The following is a 24,759-nucleotide window of genomic DNA, read 5'->3' as shown; positions in this document are numbered from 1 at the left end:
TCTAATACGTAAAGGGGAGCAAATGCAGATTTTAAAAAATTTAAATTGCAATGCAATTCTAGGATGGATCAAGGAAATGATTAGCATGGAAAGCAGAGGAAAATAAAACTAATAGTTTACTGATAAATCCTGCTTTAACAGGTCTGCATTCTGAAATGTGCTCAGCTATCCCACCTTCCATAACAATTACTATCAAGTATTTTATTTACAAGTTTAGCACGGTGTCACCATGACTACAGCTGATTTTACACTGAAGGAGTGCACTCTATAGTTCTCCCTCAATCAATTACACTAATAGAACAACCTGCAGAGAGGTTGAGGAGGGAAAATACATCATGGTCACAGTCACAGAGGATGTCATTTATGACTGATTAGGACTGCTGTGGCAGTGACAGAAACCAGATTCAAATGGGGAGTTGGAGGAAAGATGGGCACAGATTTAGGAGACGAGAACATGTTCAAGGACTTTGGAAAGGAAAGGGAGGTTGGAGATGAGGCAGTTGTTCCCAAGGACACAGAATTTTTGAGGAGGGGGTTGATGACAGCAATTCTGAAAGGGAGGATAAGAGGAGAGGGAACCATTTATAATGTCAGCTAGCATGGGGGCAAGCAAGGGAAGTTGGAAGGAGAGGAGATTGCCGGGGTGGGGGGAGTGGAGATGGAAAAAGGGTAAAGGACGGCCATTGATTGAGTTGCAAAGGAGAGGAAGCTGCCGGCCTAGGAGCCATCACTGCTATGTACAAAGATATAGCAGCATCAGAGAGACATTTTCATGGGATCTTATGAACTGCTGTCAGATCTCCACTTAAAATTAACAAGAGTTGGATTTCCTCCTTTTCAGCAGTGGACGTTATAGATCTCACGTCTCCTGGTCAGGGGGAAGAAAAATATAAAGTTTCTTCTGCATTTGCTGCTGCAATAGTAGATTGTGAGAGATTGACAGCTGTCCTGGTTCCCTGCATTTATATTTCTAAAACCAATTCCCTTTCCTCCCACCCCATCGGCTGAATCATAGAACAATGACTGTGGGGCTATGATTGTCGTCTGGACAAAGGAGCTTTTTTTTGCAACATACACACAGAGCTAATGCACAGATATTGCTCTCCCATAACCCATACAAAAGCATCTGATGTACAAGTGCCTTAAAGCAAGCAGCACACAGGGGCACAGCTTGACAGCTCCCATCGTCTTCTTCACAATAAAAACTGTCAGAATCAAGTGGCTTTCATCTTCTCAAAATCCTCCCCCAACCAAGTTAGATTTATTTGACTGCCATCAAAAACATTTATTGCAATACACCAAGACAGCATCATAATAGGAGACCATTAGAAAAGAAAGCTCAGGTGCATTTGAATTTTTCTACATTCAGTATTCATGGCTCAAGTTTCAGTTGAAGCAGCAGTGCTATTTTCTCCAAGATACAGATCTACGTTTACTTCACTCTTTCTAGATTGAGCTCATCTTTAATGAATTAATGGGCCAGATTTTGCTCTGAAAATAACGGCGAGGCTAACAGGGCTCACCGTTATTTCTGTAAGCTTTGCAAGAATGACATTTCGTCGGCTGACTCAATGTTTAAATGAATGGACATTCCTGCACTGCCCTAATGGATATGAACTAATCTTGCCAAAACGAGTACATCAAGTTATTTAAGTCTAAGCACGCTTTAAATGGCATGGTAAGTCTTAATGACGGCCAAACAACCTTTCTGGCACTGAAAATTACATTTACTAGTATGAAGTCTCATTCCTTCAGATTTTAATTGTTGTTGAAAAAAAGGTTTTTATTTACTTTTTCCTTGTCTCATCAATATTTCCTGCCCTCTATTTCGCTTACTGTATCTGATTTGAATTGAATTCACTATTCAAACTTACACTTCCTGGTTCTGACTCTTCGCTGCTTATTAACATGCTTCAATCTGATTGATTAAGGGGATAGACCGTTGCCTGTCCAGTTCACGCAGGTCCCAGATGCCCTGTAGAGGGCGTCGCACTGGATTCAGCACCACGAGAGGGACTTGCCGTGCAAAAGTTTATGGGTAAGTACAAGTCTAATGAGCAGCGGGTGCCATTCGTTCGCCGCTCAGAGGAATATCCGGGCCCTCGTTGTACGTTAAAGAAAATTTCTCATTCAATAAATTCCCAGGTTCAAAATGAATGATATGGTAGCAAGGTTGACTTAAAAAAAGTCCTAAAGAAGCACTTCGCTCCTTCCGCACAACAGGATACCTTCGTCAGATTGGCAACAGGCAATTAAACTCAGCAGGGTGACAGCATATATAGTGTGAAGCACAAGAATAGAGAACTGGATTACTTTTACAGATTTGTTACAATGTAGAAAGGATCAGATGTAGAGGTGGTTGGCTGAAAGTTTCAAAACATGTATTCACTATAATTACCTGTAGCTGGATTAAAGCTATCCAAATTGCAGCTTGTAAAAGTCAGAACAAGAGGTCAGTTTGACATGCAGTAAGAATGAAATTGGTCATCATGAAAAGGTGCTAAGGAAGGCCATTTTACATGTAGGTTAGAAATTTAGAAATAAAAAGTTCAATTTTACCTTGCAAAAGCTTCATCCAGGTCATCGTTCATTTCCTGAAAACAAATTAAAGTAGTGCTTTTACACTTCCAATTCATCCAACCAGTTGATCTATACTCAGCGAATACACCCAAATAAACGAGGGAGGTTAGCAACACAGCACAATCCAAACAACAACAAAAAAATCAAAAACAATTTACAAAAGGTCTAACTACAAAGTGGTACAGCCAAGTGTTTGACAGGTTAACAGCAAAATTTTGCAAAAGTCCAGCATCCACCCTGCTTACAGCAGAAACCACCCAGGATAAAGTTCCCAACGGCAACCTTTGGGACTGCAATCATGGCAAACTATCTCTCTTTGTCATACTCAAAATCTCCATGGCATTCAAAGTCTACTGCTCCAACATCCTCCAACACCCCTTGGGTGATTTATTACCAAAGGACTGTCCTCACTTGGTTCCACTCCTATCTAGCTCAACATAGCCAGCACATCTCTAGCAATGGATTCTCCTCTCACCCCTGCATGATCATCTCAGGAGTACCCAAAGGTTCCATCCTTACATCCCTCCTTTTCCACGTTTACATGTTGCACTTTAACAGGTGGGCATGAAATCAGATTGCAATTATATGCCAACCACACCTAGCTATACCTCGCTACTATTATGGACTCCCATAACCACATGTCAAATTAGTTATCCGTCACCAGAGTAGTCCAGCACAGAAACAAACCATTTGGCACTAAGATTTTTTTTATTCGTTCATGGGATGTGGGCGTCGCTGGCAAGGCCAGCATTTATTGCCCATCCCTAATTGCCCTTGAGAAGGTGGTGGTGAGCCGCCTTCTTGAACCGCTGCGGTCCATGTGGTGAAGGTTCTCCCACAATGCTGTTAGGGAGTTCAAGGATTTTGACCCAGCGACATATTTCCAAGTAGGAACAGTGTGTGACTTGGAGGGAAACGTGCAGGTGGTGTTGTTCCCATGTGTCTGCTGCCCATGTCCTTCTAGGTGGTAGAGGTCATGGGTTTGGGAGGTGCTGTCGAAGACGCCTTGGCAAGTTGCTGCAATGCATCCTGTGGATGGTACACACTGTAGCCACTGTGCGCTGGTGGTGGAGGGAGTGAATGTTTAGCGTGGTGGATAGGGTGCCAATCAAGCGGGCTGCTTTGTCCTGGATGGTGTTGAGCTTCTCGAGTGTTGTTGGAGCTGCACTCATCCAGGCAAGTGGAGAGTATTCCATCACACTCCTGACTTGTGCCTTGTAGATGGTGGAAAGGCTTCGGGGAATCAGGAGGTGAGTCACAGTATTTATGTTCTGGTCTTTTTCGTCACACAAGCAACCTCTTCTAATTCCACTCCCCTGCGAATTTCCCATACTCTAATATTCTTTTTCAAGCAACAATATAATTCCCTTTTGAAATAAATTATGTACACTGCTTCAACAGCTTGTAGCAAAGAATTCCACATTCTAAACACATTCAGTTGTAAATAACTTTATTCTAACTTCCCTATCAAGTCATGAATGAGAATTTTCTAGAACATAACTTCAGGACGTCAAATACCATCCTATTTGTCTCCTACCAAAAGCTTCATCCTCTTGCCCTGACTAAATCCCCTCCCCAGTTACTCACTTCAGCTGAACCAGATCATGCACAATCTCAGTGTTCTGTTTGATCTGGTAGCTTCAAATTCCATATCATAACTATCAAATCTAGCACCAAGATCACTTACTTCCACATCATCCACCTCCACCCTTAGTTCACCCTCATCGCCACTGAAACCCTTATTCACGCTCTGTACATCCAAACTACCTCTCAATGTCCTCCTGAGCTCACCTTACTTGAACTTCAAATCATTCAAAACTCCTTGACACACATCCCATCCTGTACCACGTCCAGTTCACTCATCACCCTTGTTGGCTCCCCATTCCTTATCCATAAATCCATCCTTGACCTCACATGACATTACATCTTCAACCTTACACCCAGCCTGTGCCCTTCGATCTTCCAACTCAGGCTTCTTGTTCATAATCCCCACCTTCTAATCTGCCATTTGTGGCAGAGCCTTCAGCTACATGCTGGAACTTCCTCCCTAAACCCATCCATCTTGTTACTTTTCTCTCTCTTCATAAATGTCTCTTAGGTGTCAGCCTTGGCCTCCGTCAAAAGGTTGTAGTCTCATGCTCAAGTCTCTGGAGTGGGGCTTATCATCGGATTGGACACCTCAGTGCAATACTAAGGGAGTGCTGCATTGTCGGTGGTGCCGTCTTTTTGATGAGACATTAAACTGAGGCTCTGTCTGCCCCCTCAGGTAGATGTAAAATATCCCATGGCACTATTCAAAGAGTAGGGGAGGTTTTCCAATTTTCTGACCAATGTTTTTCCCTCAACCAACATCATTAAAGAGGAAAAAAAAGAGTACATTGAAAGATTATCCATTTGGCTGAAGTCACTGTGTCACTAATCATTTTGCTTCAGAATAGATACTACAACATTTGAAGGGGGTGGTGGGGAGGAAGAAACATTAAAGCCTTTGTGTTCAATCCAATCTGCAGGAAGAGTTAGCAACAACAGTGGCAGTATTTAAACTGAGCTCAAGGTCAGATAATTTAGTTACTCCTTAGCTACTGAATTAATATTTCTCATACAGCATCATTTGAAACCTGTAGCCTATGTCCCTATAAAAAGAGATTGTACATATGTAACATTGCAGTGTACCAAAAGGATTAGAAAGATTTGTTCAGGGTTGATAGTGATTAGATGTCTGCCATTGAATGAAAGGAATTCTGTGCATATTTTTCTTCAAAGCAAAAAAAAAGCACACCAACTCATTCCTAAAACAATAGGCTCATTAATATTAACACACACTTCCTCAGCACTGGTTACACTTACCCATACAACATTGTTGTTTACTGAACGGTTTGTATCCTCAACAGAGACCTCATGTCTATTATGGTTTGTCGATAACGAAGATATTGCTCCTTCAGTTAAATCCAATAAATTTGCTGTAGCTACTTCTGCAGAGAATTTTTAAAAAAATCACATTTTATTTAACACCACATAACCTAACTTAGTCTGGCTAAAATAAAACTCAATAATGAGATTTTATAAACAGAGCCTCAATATAGATCCCCCCCCCCCCACCACCAAAAGGAAAAATACACCAGAACCTGCATATGGCCAGATTTTCAAAGAGAATTAATATTACTGCAAGCGTGAATACAGTGAGAAAATCTGTACACAATTTTCACTCGAGGTTTGACTTCATTTAGTTCATGTTATGTGTAAAGGATTCTCACCTCGCTCAGGTAGCCCAGGCCTATAAGTCTTCTTACAGTTTTATAGGCATGAACAGGATTGGTATTGTTACGAGATGTGGCCAAAGAGGGAATACCTTCAACCAGCAGTACCTGAAATGATACCCATTCCTGCTCAACTCAATGGCAGCTACCCAAAAACACAGACCGCCAGATGAATTGAACAAAGATCTTTTTCAGCAAAAGTCTCCATTAGACTGCATTTTTACAGTAAAACAAAGAATATCTTTGAAGAGAAGACTGTTTCAATTACTTTATTTGTCTTTCCTCAGAGGGACAGAAATTTTTGAATAATTCCCCAACACAATATAATTTCCTTTATTGTGGAGTGTAAAGTATGTATATAAATACAAAATTCTGCTACAGAAAATACTGAAGATTTAGATTTTTATATAAAAACCACCAAATTTAAAACAGGAATAGAACCTGCCCACTAGTGTCTTTTAATTTTTAGTGCTGCAATTATTGATCCAGGATCATGAGATGGCAAAGCAAGCATGAGAACCGTTTCTAAGCCAGAGGACATAAACATGACATGAAAATAAATACACAAGACCAAAAACTGCAAGGCTTTGTTACTTGCATGGAGTTTCGATAGATGCAAGTGTAGAGCACAGAATTGGGGCTATAATGTTTGAATCCCATCTCCAAGCCACACTTGCAGCCAGGATTGCTGGGCTACCAGTGCAGTCTCACAATCATGGATAAGACCACCATTCCTTCTCCAATCCAAAAAAAGGCATTAACTGATCTCACCTGTTTTGAGACAGATATTGGTAGAGCCTTCTGATTGGGTTTTACCAGCAGCTCCACTGACGGTCGATCCAACTGTTGCCTTTTTTCCTTTCTCTGAAAAGGACAGGGATAATACAAGTGTAACACACTAGATACATTTCATCAACGAGGAAATCAATGAGTTAAAGAAAATCACTAAATATTTAATTTAGAGGGACCACTAAATATTTTACTCCAAGCAGACCTGCAATATTAAGAATGGCCAAATTCTCCAGAGACATACAAAACACAATTGTGAATTTAGCATCCAGGAGAGAAAAAAAAAAATCAATAAAATACAGAACTCAAGCAATCCAGCCCACTCACATCATCACTCAATTGGAGGATGTGGTTAGCTACTCAATCGACAAAGAAAGGAGAAAAGATTGAACCTTCCTCATTCTCTGGACCAAAATCGAAGGTGTAGTGGTTAAATATAACTGCACAAAAGCTGACAGTACCCAAGCTAGGTTTCACTCCCTCTAATAAAAGTGCACTGTTTCCTTTTCAAACTATATTAAGTTAAAAAGGCAAACATTTTGATCAGTTTAAGGGCACAGCTTACTTTAAAATATTTACAATTGTCATACCATAGCAGTTTCCCCTCAGTGAACATTCAATGTTACAAAAGGCAAACTCATGATTTTTCCCCCAAATCACAGGAACACAGAAGTAAAATGAAGGCATCCAAGTTCAAAAGTCTGATAAGGCTGGGGACTTTTAAAAAAAATGTCCACTGCATCATAACCCAAAATTTAGGATTGCCAAAGATGCGAGCTGGTCTCCGAATTAACACTTCACATCCCAAAAGCCTGGTGCATATCCTGGATACCAATGAGTCTTTTCAGGCAAATCCCAATTGATCAGTGCTCCTGCCTGCTCCTCTCTTTTCTCCATCCTCAAACCTCAGACCGGATCCCAATAGGTTGTCATGCTCCCTTTTCCCACAATACTCAGCATCTGCCAGGTAGAAATCCATTGACTGTATTGAAGGCAAAACCTTATCCAGTCTGCCTCATCATAGAAAACTAATCAACTATAGGCCTCAATTGGAAGCCAATATCAAATGATAAAATATTTTTAAAAACTGGAGAAAAGCAACTTACCCAAGTCAACTTGGAGAAAACATTACAAAAGACAGAGAAAGGCCAAAGGGAATTAAAATAAAAATAATGGAAGTTTTTTTTAAAATTTAAATTCTAACATTAATGGCCAGCTTGTCTCATTTGGTAGCATTGTAAATTGGGTCAAAAGGTCATGGCTTCAAACCCAACTCAAACATTTAGCACATAATCTAGGCACTTCAGTGAGGGAATGTTGCATTGTTGGAGTTACAGTCTTTTGGTCAAAGCGTTAAAACGAGGTCCCATTTGCCTGTTCAGGTGGATAGAGCTATTTGAAGAACAGGGAATTCTCCTAGTGTCAGGGCCAGCATTTCTCCCTCAACCACACAACCAAAACGATTAATTGGGCATACTTCTCTTCATTTGCCATTTGTGGAATCTTGCTGTGAGTGACTGTCATGTTTGTCTCCATAAAACATCAACTGATGAATTAGTTCTGCAGTTATGCAGCACTTTGAGATGTCATGTCATAAGGAGTTATTTCCTTTTTGTTCCTTCCATACATATAGTTTTTGTGAAGAATGGTGCATGTCCCAGAATTGAGTACGTTGGTATTGGTCCTAGAAATAGAATGAAGCTTCATATCTGCATATTAAAATTAGCTGGCTTCAGAATGAAGTGTAGAGGATTACAGGTATTAATAAGCCAGTGTGTGCATTGGGAAGCTCTTAAGGGTGCAGATCAAATTGAGCTTGTGATATTAAATATTATATTACAATTGAAGGGAGAAATGGTTTCAAATAGGAGGACAAGTTGCAAGCACAATTTAATGAAAGCATTGCTCTTCAGCCTGCACTGAATTAATGGTACAAGTGATAACCCTGTATAGTTTCCTCCCATTCCCCTACCCCACCCTCCTGTGGTCTCCCAATACCAACCACCCTCCATGTCTGAATGCATGGGCTGAAGACCACAACATCACCAGTGCACACAATACTAGCAAGGTGCACACAAGCTGTCTGAAGCAATGGTCAGATTTACCGGACCTCTGGGAAAACACCGCACCTCTGCATAGTGACAGCTGACCTAAGTAATGATGTGTGAACAGCGGAGTCACAAACCCGCTTGCTACCAAACCATGACAACTGCACTGGCAAAATATACAACTTACAGATTAAAATGATCAAAGATGTAATTGTATTTAAAGAATTGATTGAAATCAGCTCCAGCTATCTAATTTATTGTGTTAGAGTCAAAGCCTGGTATCGTTTACCTATTTCCAACATAAAGTGATGTAAACCAAAACAACTTCACATGAATTATACTAAATTTGCTATTAATAAAAGACCTCTTTCTAACAATTATTATGCACTACATGTGCTGGTAATTATGAAACAAAAATTAAGAGTGCAAACTCCAAATTTTATCTTTTTTTTAAACTGGGAGGAAATATCTGGTTTCTAAAGAGAGTTCACTAAAAATATACTAAATCGGAACAAGAGTCAGCTTTAACCATTACCTTTATTTTAAACCCTGAGTGTGAAATCCATAAAATGAAGAGCAATATAATTAAACCAGTTTCACCTCCAGGTGACACTGGAGTCACCACAAACATCAGAAAGAGTAAATATGTGAAAAACATACCCTTCCTATCGCATCAGCATATCTTTGTTTCCTGAGGATGCCACCACAAGGCCCTCCTCAGAATTTAAATTGTAAAAAAACCTTCCTGCTGATTTTGTTTTTTGAACAATTGAGCACAAATGAAAATTGCACAGCAGATGGTCATTTCTCACTGGAAGGAAATGAGATGATTCATTGCCCTAGAGATTAAAAGATGTACAGGTCCAGCTGTAGTAAACCAGCAATGTTCATACAAAATCACACATCACAGACAGGAGCCATGTGTTGTGAATATTTTTGTGGCCCAAATAATTTTTCTTACACCATGGTTCCATGTACCAGAACCAAGGTAAAATCAGTCTGAGTCCCATAGGGGCATGTTGGAATAAGGGACAATAAGGCCTAAGTACACTAGACAATAGATGTGGTATGGCTGACAGGGAAGAAAATTGTTTCAGATCAGACTTTAATTTTTCCTACCCTCTTTCTAAAGGTACAGTTTCACAAATGGGGCACATCCCTCCACCCAAGTCGTTATTCTTCATGTGTGTGAGTCCAGATAGCAAGCACCAGTAGGTTATTTGACTATAGAGGATGAAAGTAGTGGGAGCTCCAGTTATTGCAGAACCCAATCTACCATAGTTCTGCAATAATAAAAAAAAAAGGAGCATAGAAGACTGGCCTAGTGTCCAATGCTTACTCTATCCATTCTCATTTATAATAGCTAGTAACATCCATCATAGATGCTGCATAAATGTATTGCAAATGCAGTGCTCATCACTTAGGAGCAAACAGTAATTACACTCAATTAGTAGGCAGGTTTTTTTTAAAAATTGCTGCAACTCTGAAGCAGTTAATCACAAAACCAAAAATAGTCATGACCCAGTCACAGCAATTACTTAGCAATACAGAAAACCCACCTTCTTTGGCAGATTGCCAGAATTCAAAAGCTACTTTGAAAGCCTGAGCCACGGTTAATGTCACTGCCTGAGCCTAGGAAGAGGGAGCACAAGTTAACACAAGTTATGTTTCATTTGGGCCCAAATAGCATTTCTAACCATGTCAAGACATTAAAAAAAAAAGAGAGAAAGCTCTCCATATCTTCATAGTACTACAGGCTTTTAAATTTGGGTACAGAAAAGTTTCTGCAGGTTTAAAATAAAGGATTTAGCCAAATTAGAGGAGACAACTTTATTATCTTAATCTAACACTGCCACGTTCTGCTAAGCCCAAACCAAACAGGAGTTGGGATCATAGCTTAAGTTCTGATATATTCTTTGTGAATGGGAAATTAAATTAAAAATGTAATTAATGACTGACATAATGAGGCATTAAAGCAGAGGAAAAAATGGACTTCTATTTTTAAAACTGCGCCAGGTTTACATTTTAGAGAAAATGACGGGATAAAAAAGTGAAAATACTCTGGAAGCTTGTCAGCATCTGAAGAGATAAATAAAAAGATATGTTAATGTTTCAAGTGTACATCTTGGGTGCAGACACTTCCTCAGCTGCATTTCCAGAACTTTCTGTCCATAATGCCAGCATTTGCAATTCTCTTTACGTGGCCCACTTATTAAAATAAATTTGTCCAATCCAAAGCACATAACTGAACCAGATGTCCCTCAGTATAAACAACACATTCAAGTTGATCAATGGAACTTAATGATGTGCTCCCAAACTTCCTTAAGAGTTTGGAGGCCCTATTCACAGGCAGCTCCAAAAATCTGATCAGATCTCAAGGGGATTCCTTTGGTCGATAATGGGGCAGAACTTGTTCCCGAAATAAAGAGCTTAACAGCGCGCTCCGTTTTTTTTATGGTGAATCGAAGGAGCAAGTTGCCACATTTGCACATGCTCAGTAAAATGCGAAAGTCATGAACTTGCTCCTATCGGTTCGCCGACAAATTGACAGCTGCAAATTAAAGGGCCATCGCAACCTACAATCAGAGAAATCACTGAAAAAAAAAAATCACAAACTTGCTCATCTGCCCATGAAACATAACTAATTACGCCACCAAAATGCACACTTGAAAATACCAGGTCCAAATTAAGTTTTAAAAGTGCGATAACTATGACTGCCAAACAACTAAAAAAGTTTAATTTTAAAAATGTGGCGTCTCATATTACCTCTTACTTTAATAGCTTTTGGTCATCAAAAATGATTAAAATGTTAAAAAAAGATTTCCCTTCGGTCTCAATGTAATTAAATTATTTCTTTGACCTTTTTATTTAAAAAGATGTCACAATGACTTCCAGAATACTAACTTTAAATGAATGAAGTCTGCTTGCCTGCTTCTGGGCGTGACTTCGCTTCCTGACAGATTTTGCGGACGCGTCTTCTATACAGACATTTCCATGCGAATCAACCTACGCTGTTCAGGGGCTAGGTTGATTGCGCACAATTCTTTAGAAAAGTTAAAAATCACGCAAGTCGACTCCACAGAGCCTGCAGTAAGTTCATTCGTAAATTTATTTCACAGGAGCTGCAGCGATCGTTGCCACGACACTCTGCGCAAGTTCCGCCCCATTATTGTGATGTCATTCCACATTGTTCAGGTAATTTTGTTTTTTTTAAAAAAAAACCTTTTAAGTTACTTCTAACTTGATCCCGAGGAAGGACAGCCAATTGGGGAAGGATTTCTTTTTTTTAACATTTTAATCATTTTTCTCAACACCGTTAGTCTTAGCTCTTTGGAACCTGAGCTGAAAGAGATGGTGTTTGCACTGCAGTTGCTGATCTCTGAAACCAATAGGTGGTAGGTTGTAAAGTTGAGTCTGGAGATTTCTTCGATTTGCCATTGACATTGTTTACACAGCAATGCTAAAGATGAATGCACCCTTAGTGAGGGTTGCAATGCAAATGCTTAGAAACAGGAGTGATACAGTACGAAAGAGTACACACGAACTCACCATTTTTTTCTTTGTACACAGGAAGGCATGGCATTCCAATGTCTCATTTAGCTGGCTCTGAGCAATGTAGGCAAAAACTTTATCGTGTACTTTGTCTGCTGTACAATAGGATATCCTGGTAAAGAAAAAAGGGCATTGTTTAAGAAAAAAGGGCATTGTTTAAGAAAAAAGGGCATTGTTTAAGAAAAAAGATTAAAAGACCAATTTACAGCAACAAAAAACACATCTTAAATATCACTGCTGGCAAAGGCCTGCCATCAATTCCAATTTCTTTTGATTAGATTTAGTCTATTCATTAAAAAGGTTAAAAATAAGTGGCCCTCGGTGGTGTCTACACCCATTTCCCAGGTGGACTCATCCAGCCACCTCTACAACAGAACATTATTCTACTAGTGTGAACTTGTTCCCGGTGACTTGAGAAACAAGCTCTTTGCAATGAATGAGGTAGATTCAGCTGCAGCACAGATAAGTAGGACTGGCTGGTAAAAGCAAGCTGCAGTAAGTGCTTTGGTTTGGATTGCAGGTGAGCAGCACTTATGGGATGGCTCCCCACGGTTATATTGCTAAAGCTAGCTCACCAACCAAGGTGGCAATTGTAGGCCCATATTTTTGTGGCTTATGATTCTGCCAACGGGATTGGAAAGTATATGGGGGGGGGGAAAAAAAAAGAGTGCTGGTGTATAGATAGTGAACTCTTGCAATCTGAACTAAAAAAAGTGCCAATGGAGAACAACTGGTGTATGCTAGGTGAGAAGCAGACCACTCATTCTGAAAAGATCATTCATTTAAAAACAAATCCCTAATTTAATAAAACTTCGAGCCTCTTCCCCAAGAAAGAAGGAGAATATGCAGAAACAGGGTGAGGAGAAATAGGGTCAGCTAGCATTTCTCCATTTTCCTTCATTCAAGTAAAGGTGATCTACAAGCAGAGATTATGGATACCCAGGTGGGCAAACTCCAGTGGAGGCAGTGTAGAGAAGAGCCACAAGCAGAAGAGGTCTGAGTTATGAGGAAAGATAAAACAAACTTGGAATTTTCAGCCTTGAAAGATGATGTCTAAGAATTGATCTTGTGGAATTAATTAAGATTGTTAATGCATTATATAAAAAAAGTAAATGTGAAAAATTATTTCAAAGTAAACGGCTCCTGTGAAGCACCTTGAAACATTTTTCTACGTTAAAGGCGCTATATAAATGCAAGTAGCTGTTGTTGTTGATGTCACGGGTTCAGGCCAGATTCAGGACTGATATTAGCAAGTTCTTCACACAAAGTGATCAATATGCAGAATAAATATGAATAGAGTGGTAGAGGAAAAACCCCTTGTCATGCAAGAACCAATTGGGTGCTGCAACTGGGGTGAAGGGGGGTGGGGAGCAGGGTAATTCTGTAGGGTATCTCTGAATGGATGAATTGACACTTTGGTTGAATGGCCTGCCTCATTTGTAATTATCTTGGGATTTAGCATTGTAAACTCAGGGAGCCAACTCACCGACACTAATCTTCCAGAATTCAAATCAAAATACCACCAGTGTAAAAGTGGCTTACGAAAGCAGAGCTGAGATTTTGAAATAAACATGTGGTTTTGGCGGGGGGAGAATTACAAACGCAAACCCACATCCTGCCACTCCTTGGCACAGAATGTTGCGGTTCTGTGTGTGTTGTGGCACCTAGATTTTATTCAATGTTCATAACTTCAGAAATGCAACCTGGTGTGGAACTATTGAGAACACTGGCATGTACCAAGATGATAGAAGCAAGACCAAGAGTCACTGCAGTATATTTCTCCCCTTACATTATATTCTTACTATGTCTAAACCCTGATATGTGTTTTACTCCCATGAAGGGAGATCCACATCAGTAGGCTGCTTGCCCGCAGAGTATGTACTCCAGTTAATTTTGAGGCCTGCTTAATTGGTTTGGATTAGTTACTGAAGTGACAAGTTATGTTTGCAACCAAAGTGTCAACCACACAGTAACTATTTTGGGGGCAGGAGTAAAAAAAGACCTGAAGCTTTAAAATGTTACCCAGAACTTCTCCATTAATTGAAAGCCTGGATTACGTGGCCAGGTTGCAGCTCTCCAGTTATTTTCTTTAATAAAAACACCGCTCTTCTCTCTGCCCCCAAGTACACCTTTGTATGTAGTGGAAGGCAATCTGGCAGTGCGGTATAGTCAGGTTAAAAACACACGGGTATTCAACAATACTGAAATTATTAATTCTTGAAATTATCTTCTAGCGATGCACATCAGGGAAACACTTATAATTTAGCAGAAAGTGAGATTGCCAAAACGTCTTCGGAGTATATTTTTTTCTTTTATGATTGTTTCCCGTACATACAGCACCTTGCATTTGACCTTCCAACTCCTTATACAATCAAAAGGAGACATAGTTACTTTTCAGAAGATCAAGAGTATTACCTCTCGTGTTTTGTCAAGATTAAAGCATGAAGGCATTACTCCATAAACTATGCTTTTTACACAGCCACATTTACGTGGGGACAGGTTGTGAAGAAGATTCTACACCCAAAATGTTAACCAATCTACTATCTTTTCAGAGGTCAACAGACCCACTGTGCATTGCCGGTATTTTGTTTTTTTTAAATCTCAGATGGCAATGAGAGTTCTACATCACCCTACCCATCTGGTATCAGTGTACAGTCAATATTTATATCTAAATCAAGTGTTTGAATGGGAACGTTTTGTACCTGTAGATGGAGACGTTCTCTATTAGTTCATTACTCGTACCGTCGTGTAGAATTATTCCTCGTGGTGACACAGTTAATGCAACTTTCTGAAATTTCTTCCCACTTGCTTTGGCCTGTATGAAAAAAAAACTTAAAGTTGGATACAAAGCCAAAACCTATATGGGACCAAAAAATGGCTTTTCTAACGAATGCACAAGAGATTAATTCTCTTATGAACTATAGATAGTCCAACCAAGGTTAGATCTGGTATCGTTCCAATTTTATGGATAACAGGATACAGCAATTCACAGGTGCTCAGCTTACTAAAACCAGAGATGCTTCTATAGGCAGGGCCTGCTGTACTATCTGAAATTTTTAGTACGTTGATTGCAAGCAACTACTGCGTTACATTTTTGATGCAAATTCAAAGTGTTAATTTCAATATTCATAAACTCATCTTTGAATTAGTTAAGCACTACAAAAAGCAGAAGATATGGCAAAAATAGTGGCACATTCCACAATTGCTGGTCACGTGCTGTCGGCAGTATTGCACGACCAAAACAGAACTGAGAGCTCTGGAACTTCCCCAGTAACAAACCGGTTCCACAAAACACAAATATTTTTTAAAAATTTAAATCATCTCAATGATCTCCTGCAGCCCTGCACAGAGGGAGTGAAGACCAAGTGTAATCTTCAGGTGAAGCAAGTTAGAGGGCGCACCGAACTATAATCTTTCAAAGTTCTCTAGATTCAGGAACTGTCCCTTTAGATTGGAAAATTGCACATGTCACTCTGGCTTTTTAAGAAAGGAGAGAGAGGGAAACCGGGGAATTATAGACCAGTTAGCCTAACATCTGTCGTGGGGAAATTGCTAGAGTCTATAATTAAGGATAGGGTGACTGAACACCTCGAGAATTTTCAGTTAATCAGGGAGAGCCAGCATGGATTTGTGAAAGGTAGGTCGTGCCTGACAAACCTGATTGAATTTTTTGAAGAGGTGACTAAAGTAGTGGACAGGGGAATGTCAATGGATGTTATTTATATGGACTTCCAGAAGGCATTTGATAAGGTCCCACATAAGAGACTGTTAGCTAAGTTAGAAGCCCATGGAATCGAGGGAAAAGTATGGACTTGGTTAGGAAATTGGCTGAGCGAAAGGTGACAGAGAGTAGGGATAATGGGTAAGTACTCACATTGGCAGGATGTGACTAGTGGAGTCCCGCAGGGATCTGTCTTGGGGCCTCAATTATTCACAATATTTATTAATGACTTAGATGAAGGCATAGAAAGTCTCATATTTAAGTTTGCCGATGACACAAAGATTGATGGCATTGTAAGCAGTGTAGATGAAAATATAAAATTACAAAGGGATATTGATAGATTAGGTGAATGGGCAAAATTGTGGCAAATGGAATTCAAAGTAGACAAATGTGAGGTCATCCACTTTGGATCAAAAAAGGATAGAACAGGGTACTTTCTAAATGGTAAAAAGTTAAAAACAGTGGATGTCCAAAGGGACATAGGGGTTCAGGTACATAGATCATTGAAGTGTCATGAACAGGTGCAGAAAATAATCAATAAGGCTAATGGAATGCTGGCCTTTATATCTAGAGGACTAGAGTACAAGGGGGCAGAAGTTATGCTGCAGCTATACAAAACCCTGGTTAGACCGCACCTGGAGTACTGTGAGCAGTTCTGGGCACCGCACCTTCGGAAGGACATATTGGCCTTGGAGGGAGTGCAGCATAGGTTTACCAGAATGATACTTGGACTTCAAGGGTTAAGTTACGAGGAGAGATTACACAAATTGGGGTTGTATTCTCTCGAGTTTCGAAGGTTAAGGGGTGATCTGATCGAAGTTTATAAGATATTAAGGGGAACGGATAGGGTGGATAGAGAGAAACTATTTCCGCTGGTTGGGGATTCTAGGAATAGGGGGCACAGTCTAAAAATTAGAGCCAGACGTTTCAGGAGCGAGATTAGAAAACATTTCTACACACAAAGGGTGGTAGAAGTTTGGAATTCTCTTCCGCAAACGGCAATTGATACTAGCTCAATTGCTAAATTTAAATCGGAGATAGATAGCTTTTTGGCAACCAAAGGTATTAAAGGATATGGGCCAAAGGCAGGTATATGGAGTTAGATCACAGATCAGTCACGATCTTATCAAATGGCGGAGCAGGCACGAGGGGCTGAATGGCCTACTCCTGTTCCTATGTTCCTACTATGTGACCAGGGCATACAGACATAATTCAGTCCCCATTTTAAAGCCATACATTCTGTCCTTATTTTTAAATACATCCAATAGATCATTTTATGTCCATATTTATAAATGGAAACTGACAATGTAAACTTGTAATGGCTCCAATTACATCCTCCCACCAGTGGTGTTAGTAAAATGCCTCCACTGTGGTTTTATTGTGTGCGCTTTAAGTTCACTGGGTTTGCAGTGGTTGACAGCAGCTGAATCATTATGTTTGTGTCAGTAATTCAGTTACCATTGCCAGTATAAACAAGGGCTCCATCTATAAGCTACTTTAATATTGGGTTTGTGCTGCGTTAGTGCCTCAAGGAGATCTAGTGCAGCTGGCATCAATCGGTGTAGAGGTTGGGCAACCAAATCCGACAAAGCTCCTACCACTGCTTTCAACATTCAAGTTTTACCCAAAACCAACCATTCAAAATGTAGGCAAAAGTGAACGTTACCATAGCAACTATCCTTCGGACAGCAGCAGATGACATATCTTCTCCCTTTGGTTGTTCCACTAGAGTCATGCCCAAATATTTGAGGTTAAATATCATTCCTTCCTGAAGTGTTTCTCTTGTATCTGTCCAGTTTTCTGGCAACTCTTGAAGAAAGGTAAAAGAATGTGCATTAAGGAATGCAAGTTCAAAGCTAGTACCAGCACACTAGCGAGAAGGCCGATTCTGCTATATAGTTCTCAACCAATAGCTACAAGATTTAATGCAACATCTCAATTTTAAATGTCAAAGACTCAAAACCTGCAAGTGTTCTGAGGTTATCATTCTGCTATTTACCCTTATTCATCATGTTACACAAGATGAAGACACACTCCTTAAAAAGGAGTAGGCAATGTCGTCTCAAAATGATACTTAGAGCCCTTGTCTCCAGCTACTCCTACTGAAGAGATCCTTTAAACATAAATGGCATCAGCACTCAGCTGGGAAGAGATACTCTGATAAGATAAAGATTGCTGTCTGCCACCTTACCATTAAAACTTAAAAATGTACTCCGTTCACCTTCTCTTCCGTCCCTCCAATTAAGGCCACCAAAGCATTTCCATGGTAAAACTAGTAAAAATCAATTGTGCTTGCAGTCAAATTGGGGCATTTAAGAATTTAAATAATGTACATAAAAACCAATTCAGAATCAAAATTGATTTGTTCTTTGTAAATCTAATTTTCTTTTGGGGGAATGTTACCTGTTGTTTCACCTTCTCCAGTTGGACCACACGTCTACTGCCAAGATTGGCTGGGCAACTGGTTCTCCAACTGCTGCCTGTTCTGCTCAAAACAACTGGTAGAGGGTACAGCATTGCAATAAAATGACAATATTCCGACAGATTTGTGCTCTGCTTAGAGGCTCTCCTGGCCACATCAGATCAGGGATTCCGACACGGGATCAAATCCTGCATTTTGTAACCACCATTTCTCTGAGCAGCACATTGGTTCTACAATACACAGCAATACCTTCACCTCTGCTCACACAAAGTCTGTTGCATTCAGTTGTAAATTGTACAATAGCTGTGAATATTTGACTTTACAACTATTCTCCTATTCAAACCCGAAGGCAAGTGAGCACAGTTCCCTCACCCACACATAGGCCACAGGCAAACTAGAAATCTTAGTGATTTAACAACAAAAACATTGAAAGATTTAAGCCAGCGCATAGAACAGTGAAGAAGTTAAATGGTCCAAACTTAGAAATGGGTATTAACCAATGCTACTAACTAGCACACGTTTTAAAAACCACAGCGTATCTGAACACCGATGTAGGACAACAGTGTGCATTTTGAAGCATTAATTTCAAAACAGCATTGACTTCAAACTTGAGGCTACAGTTTAAAATATAGCCAGATAAGAACAGGTTAGACTTCACGACAATGCAAAGAAAAGTCTGGGGCCTGAAATTTCCTTTCTATGCTGCTGCTGAAGGCAACTTTTGTTAAATAAAATTGAATGAAATATTTGAATTTTGTTTTAATTGGGGAAAAATGCTCCCTTTGCGTAAGCAGGAGCCATCTCTTTTACTTCATTTACCACAGGAAACAAGACAAGATCTTCCGTTTCAGCCAAGTATCTATGGCAATCATAATTTGATGTACATCAACCACCACAGGCCGAAATTAAATCTTGAACACACTCACCACAGGATTTGTGCTGTGTAGGAGGCTTGCTAGACTCCTCCAAGGTTGTCTGGTCCTTTGCTATGGCATTTACGTCAAATTCTGTCAACTAAAGTCTCATCTTATTAAAAGCTGAGGCCATATCTTCAGAATTGTAGAAATGAAGTTCAGAAACTACTTAGCAATTTCAGATTTCCAGCATCCACAGTATTTTGCTTTTGATTTAGCATTCGTTACATTTTCAGTTTGTATGTGGGTTCTTTTTTTGTAAAAAAAACTCAATTTAGAAAAATGTGTAATTAAACACCACTTGCATTTATTACGTAAAGGCTAGTTGTCTGTTTATAGAAATCACTCCACCCAAATCCCTCTGATACAGATTGAAATAATGGTATGTTATATAATAACATGTGAATGACCACTAATTCTACAGAACCAATGTAAACAAGTGGAGAGAAACAATTTTTCCATTAGGGTTTGGGTCTTTACTGGTCACCTGTAATGTGAAACAGCTCTAAATAACTTTCTAGTTATTCACAATTACCTGAATGGATCTCGAATTTCATGTACAAATACAAGGTTATTTGTTTCTGTATCGGTCCATCATGGGCATGTCTAGCACTTCTACATTTAGTCAGTACCCAAAAATAAGTAGGATATTTGATGCTAGCACCAGAATGGCAGCTCCAACAGGTACTTGCTACTAGACAGCAGTGAGGACCAAGAACATACATTGGCTTTTCCACTCATTATCCTATGGGTACTGAAGCCAATTGCAGTGCTCCTTTCGCCAACCCAGCTAATATCAGAGACCAAGAATCAAACCTGGGAACTTCTGGACTGTTTGGCTCAGTCACATACTACCTTTGTCACAGAGGCACTTATCATCTAGTGAACTGCTGCTGGTCAAGTGGGAAATAGGAGTTGCAGTTGTGTTGGCAATGGACAGAGTCTATATAAAAAAAAGTCAATGCTCAAATAAAAAGCAAATTATTAATGTAAACTGTGGAAAACCATAAAGACCACATTAATGTAGAAATACGTGAAACTTGACCATAAAAAGAGAAAAGCATGATGGGTATTTGACCAATGTTAACTCCTTGACTCCCATACATAGGGTAGTTACAATTTCACACACACACACAGAAAGATACAATTGTCTTTGGTACGTTGATAATTAAGTTGGCTGTCCAGGTGCTTGGTACTGTCTGGCCTCCCCCCCTCCCCCCGTTCAGATAAGGGTATTGCTGGCTTATAATATAATGAAAATACAGTTTCTTGAGAGGCCATGTAGCCTTGATTCTGACTTCAGCTCTGTGATTAACCAGCTTTGGAATTTAGGGAGGTAATGTTCTCAAGCTTGCGAAGCCTGCTACGTGCCAAAGCAGGAATGAGCTATGGAGTCCAGAGGAGGCAGGCTCCCTGCTTGATTGACTAACCACTTGAACCAATAAGAATGTACATGTACGCCCATATTCTATGATAGACAGATATTGCTGATTGAACTGTATAAATGTGGGGGGTGTCCTTTGTCCGGCGAAGTGGTAGTTCTGACTATGGTCAGAACAGGACTTCCCTTGAGCTCAAGTTTCTTTTAATTAAAATTCTTTCTTGTCTGAAAATAAGTGTTTGGAGTTAATGCATTGTATATAAGGGGTAATTAAGTTTTCGACAAAACCAGACATTAATCAAAGACTATTTTATATCTGACATCTTGCTTTTACATAGGAATCAATAGGCAGAGCAATATTTTATGAAAAGTAGTTGGATAAAGGCAAGTCAGTGTGTGGTCTACAATACCCATTACTGCAGAGACCTCTAAAGACCTTTTCTAAATGCTACTACATAAGGCTTCATATTAATCTCAGAAATAAGAAATATGGAAGAGTCTGTAAATATTCTTTCTCGCAACAGTGCAAAAATTCCAAACAGCCTAAGTCAATGAACTCATGAATCTCAACATGGGTGTGCGCTGACCTGCAAAACCCTAAATTTAACACCATCAACGACGATGACGGCAACAACATGCATTTATATAGCACCTTTAACATAGTATAATGTCCCAAGGCGCTTCACAGGAGCGTTATCAAACAAAATTTGATACCGAGCTACATAAGGAGATATTAGGACAAGTGACCAAAAGCTTGGTCAAAGAGGTAGGTCTTAAAAGGAGGAGATAGAGGTAGAGAGGGTTAGGGAGGGAATTCCAGAACTTAGGGCCTAGGCAGCTGAAGGCATGGCCGCCAATGGTGGAACGATTAAAATCAGGAATGCGCTAGAGGCAAGAACTGGAGAAGCGCAGAAACCAACAAAAAATTTAAGAACGCACGCTACAGCCTGATAATGTTTTACCAAGTTGGATTGGGATACAATAGCATCTATACCCAATGAGGGAAATATTGCCAGCTGGTATGAGCTTCCACAGATGGCAAAAGTGTCAAGTTTGAGTAAAAGTTTCTAAAGCGAGCCATTTCAGAAATGTCAATCTCAAATGGAGCAATATTAAATTTCAAGCAACAGTACTTACAAACAGAATCCTGGTCAAGCCTTGAACCAATAGCCAATTTAAAGTGAACAGAATGACTGATTTTCCTCTGGGATCAGATATTTCCCCAGTAATTCACTTTTGTGGAGATTATCAGGAACCTTAAAGCAAAAATATTAACATGGAATTGATTTGGATTTTAAAATGACTTGTTTAAACACAAACCAGATTTTAAACTTGGTTTAATGGCAGATTGTACATCCAATTCAGATTCTTCTGGGACAACCATCCAACCTCTTACACCTTCACATGTGGCTTATCCACAAAAGGAACGTGAACAGAAACAGTAATATTTGAAGTCGCAAGTTGTAGCAAAAAGTCGGTAGTTTCTTTTTCCTCACCACCCCGCCCCACCCCACCATAATGTCATTAAAAGGTCACGCATACTTGTAGTTTGATGTTGGTAATTAAGACTTCCAGGAATGAAGTTTAAAGTTCTGAACTCTTTCTACCAGATCCTCAAGTCTTTTGTTTCATCATCAAAACTACTTACAGCATTAACTCTACATTGTAAGAGGACAAAAAGCTGAATTGAACAAAACAGTAGTTAGAAGCTCTCATTCACAATGCAAATCTTGTGCCATGGAAACCATAGGCTCCAATAACATCCACAGATGGAGTCAGCTAGTGTATGACAATTTGGACAACCTTTTTTGGTAAATGCATGCAACACAAATATAGTTAAATGGAAAGGGGGGAAAACTTAGGTTTTGCATTTTCTAAGAACTAAATACAAAATAAACCAATAATATGAAACTATCTGACTACATTTTGCACTAAGCTAAGGCTACCATTATTCCAAATTCATTTTTTCCAAGGTATCCTAACCTGCAACATTTTAGCTGGATTAACAGTTATTTTAGATTTATTGGGTAGATCATTTCTATAAGACAGTAACAAGAATATAACTAAGATAGTCACAAAAAGAATTAAAGGAAGTTTACAAAAAATTTTAGAGGGTGTTCAGAGTATGGAATACCCTGCCACAAATTGTTGTTGAAGAAGGAGAATCCATAAATTCTTTAAGGGAATTAGATAGTTGCTTGGAAAAGAGGAATATTAAAATGCTATGATGAGTGAGCAGGAATTTGGGATTAGACCAGGTGGCTAACTTGGAGACAACACTGGGGCAGACTCGATGGGCTAAATGGCCAGTTTCCATTCTGTAACATTATACAATTCTATGGGAATAAATTTCTGCGTTTCCTCCAGAGATTAAAACCGGCTTAAACTGGAGTCAATTGTACATGATACATGGAAGGAACAGGCTTGGTGGGCTGAAACAACACAAAATACTTCATCTTTCCCAAATTATTTTCCATGATCTCAACAGCTCAGGAATCAACTGATTAGTATATTTGATCCACATTTATCATTAGAATCTTCAATCCTATTCCTTACTGGATATTTATTCAGAGTAATTTTTTTCTACAAAATCAGGATGGACTGATGTAAAAGAGATGTAATAAATGTAGCAAGATAAAGTTATTGGTCATGAAAGTTGATCATGACATAAATCCAACCAGAAAGTTTCTAGGATCATGGACAGTTTAGTCAGGACTAGGTTGGAGATTTTTTTTTAAAAAGACTGCAAGAACTGTAGTTATTTTAATCTCCAACTTCAATTCTGGGGATTTTTCATGCAGACTAAATGTCTGCAACAGGTAATTTACTGTAGACAAGATTTAAAAATTACCAAACCCTGAAACCTTAATATAGACATTAATTTAAAGTACATGCAAGCCAACACAACAGTTAAATTTAAACCCATAGTTAGAAAACAGCCCTCAGCCACCATACTATCTGAAATAATTATACAACTTTTAAAACCCATAATGGAGCATGCTTTTCTGTGTAACAGTATATCAAAATAAAATCTGAATCCTTGAACAGAAATTCTGGTTTATACACCAGAATCCACATAACACACCCATTAAAAGTTAAAGTACAATCACATGTTAATTTGCAGGACCACATTAATACACAAGTGTATAATGTCAACAGAATATCCCTATCTGTATTGAAAATCATTTTACACATATGAAAGCATAACTTTATTCAAAAATTAACTAATGTATAAATGTTCCATGCTGCAGCAGTGTTCATGATAAGACAAATGTAAACTGAGTATCAAAGGAACTTAGCTCGCATGAAAATTTTAAAGTATACGGAATTGGAGGCAACCATGTGGCATGTGTTGGAAATTGGTCAGGTGACAGAGTCAGGATAAACATACACTTCTGAATAAAGATGTAGACAAAAAAAAAGCTAAGAAATTAAACTAGAAATCACCATGGGAACAAAAGAAAGTTTAGAATTAGTGAGGAGAATACCAAACTTTACAAAGTTAGAGTCCTCAAAAACCATCACGATTTGACAATATTAACAAGCAGCAAACATTAGCAATAAGTTGGAGTACAGCCAGTAACTGAATTTTTTTATGGAATGAACTAGTTGAAGTATCTATCTTTTTGCAGGTCTGAATTGATACGATCCAGCACATACAGTAGATCTAAAATTAGCACAATGTATTATATATACGGCTCAAATTTATAAATAGACATCTCCCTTAAACCTAAACCTAGCTGTGCTCACCACATCTGCCAATATAGCCATCCGTCATACATTTTAAAAATAAAATTTCTCAACGCGGGATTGCCAATAACTGATCCGATGTTGGGTATTGGTTTTATTTTTGTGCTTTGAAGAAGGTTTGGAGCTGCAGGCACAATTCCTGTAATTAGGCAAGCAGGAGTGTAAAAGTTATTACTTTGCCCTGAAATAGTTATCAATGACATCCTTGGCCTTTGAGTCTTGCCACAATCCTTTACAACACATGCTGCAATCTGCAACTTGGAGAGCTTTCCCTTCTCGGTCTATTTTGCAAAGGCCTACCCATTCACCAACTTTCTTGTTGTCATCAACCTTAATCAGGTTGAT

General features: G+C 39.2%; 1 protein-coding gene across 2 annotated transcripts in view; it reads right to left on the bottom strand.

Annotated features, from left to right (window-relative positions):
• The window catches only part of ldlrap1b (low density lipoprotein receptor adaptor protein 1b), a 41,903-nt gene that overhangs the window by 2,753 nt on the left and 14,391 nt on the right, over positions 1–24,759 (bottom strand). Inside the window, exons 2-9 of one of the 2 annotated variants that reach the window (XM_068006592.1) lie at positions 21,802–21,920; positions 17,614–17,756; positions 14,929–15,041; positions 12,224–12,338; positions 10,234–10,306; positions 6,609–6,701; positions 5,428–5,552; positions 2,560–2,594 (exon numbers count right to left, since the gene is read on the bottom strand). In XM_068006592.1, coding sequence (XP_067862693.1) covers positions 2,560–2,594; positions 5,428–5,552; positions 6,609–6,701; positions 10,234–10,306; positions 12,224–12,338; positions 14,929–15,041; positions 17,614–17,709 — 650 coding nt within the window. In that variant the 5' untranslated portion in view covers positions 17,710–17,756; positions 21,802–21,920. The remainder of the gene's footprint in view (positions 1–2,559; positions 2,595–5,427; positions 5,553–6,608; positions 6,702–10,233; positions 10,307–12,223; positions 12,339–14,928; positions 15,042–17,613; positions 17,757–21,801; positions 21,921–24,759) is intronic. The other variant, XM_068006591.1, reaches the window with a different exon arrangement.

Source organism: Heptranchias perlo, chromosome 26 (genome assembly GCF_035084215.1).
Source record: "Heptranchias perlo isolate sHepPer1 chromosome 26, sHepPer1.hap1, whole genome shotgun sequence".
Taxonomy (NCBI): Eukaryota; Metazoa; Chordata; class Chondrichthyes; order Hexanchiformes; family Hexanchidae; genus Heptranchias; species Heptranchias perlo.
This window is presented reverse-complemented; position numbering and strand designations above follow the sequence as displayed.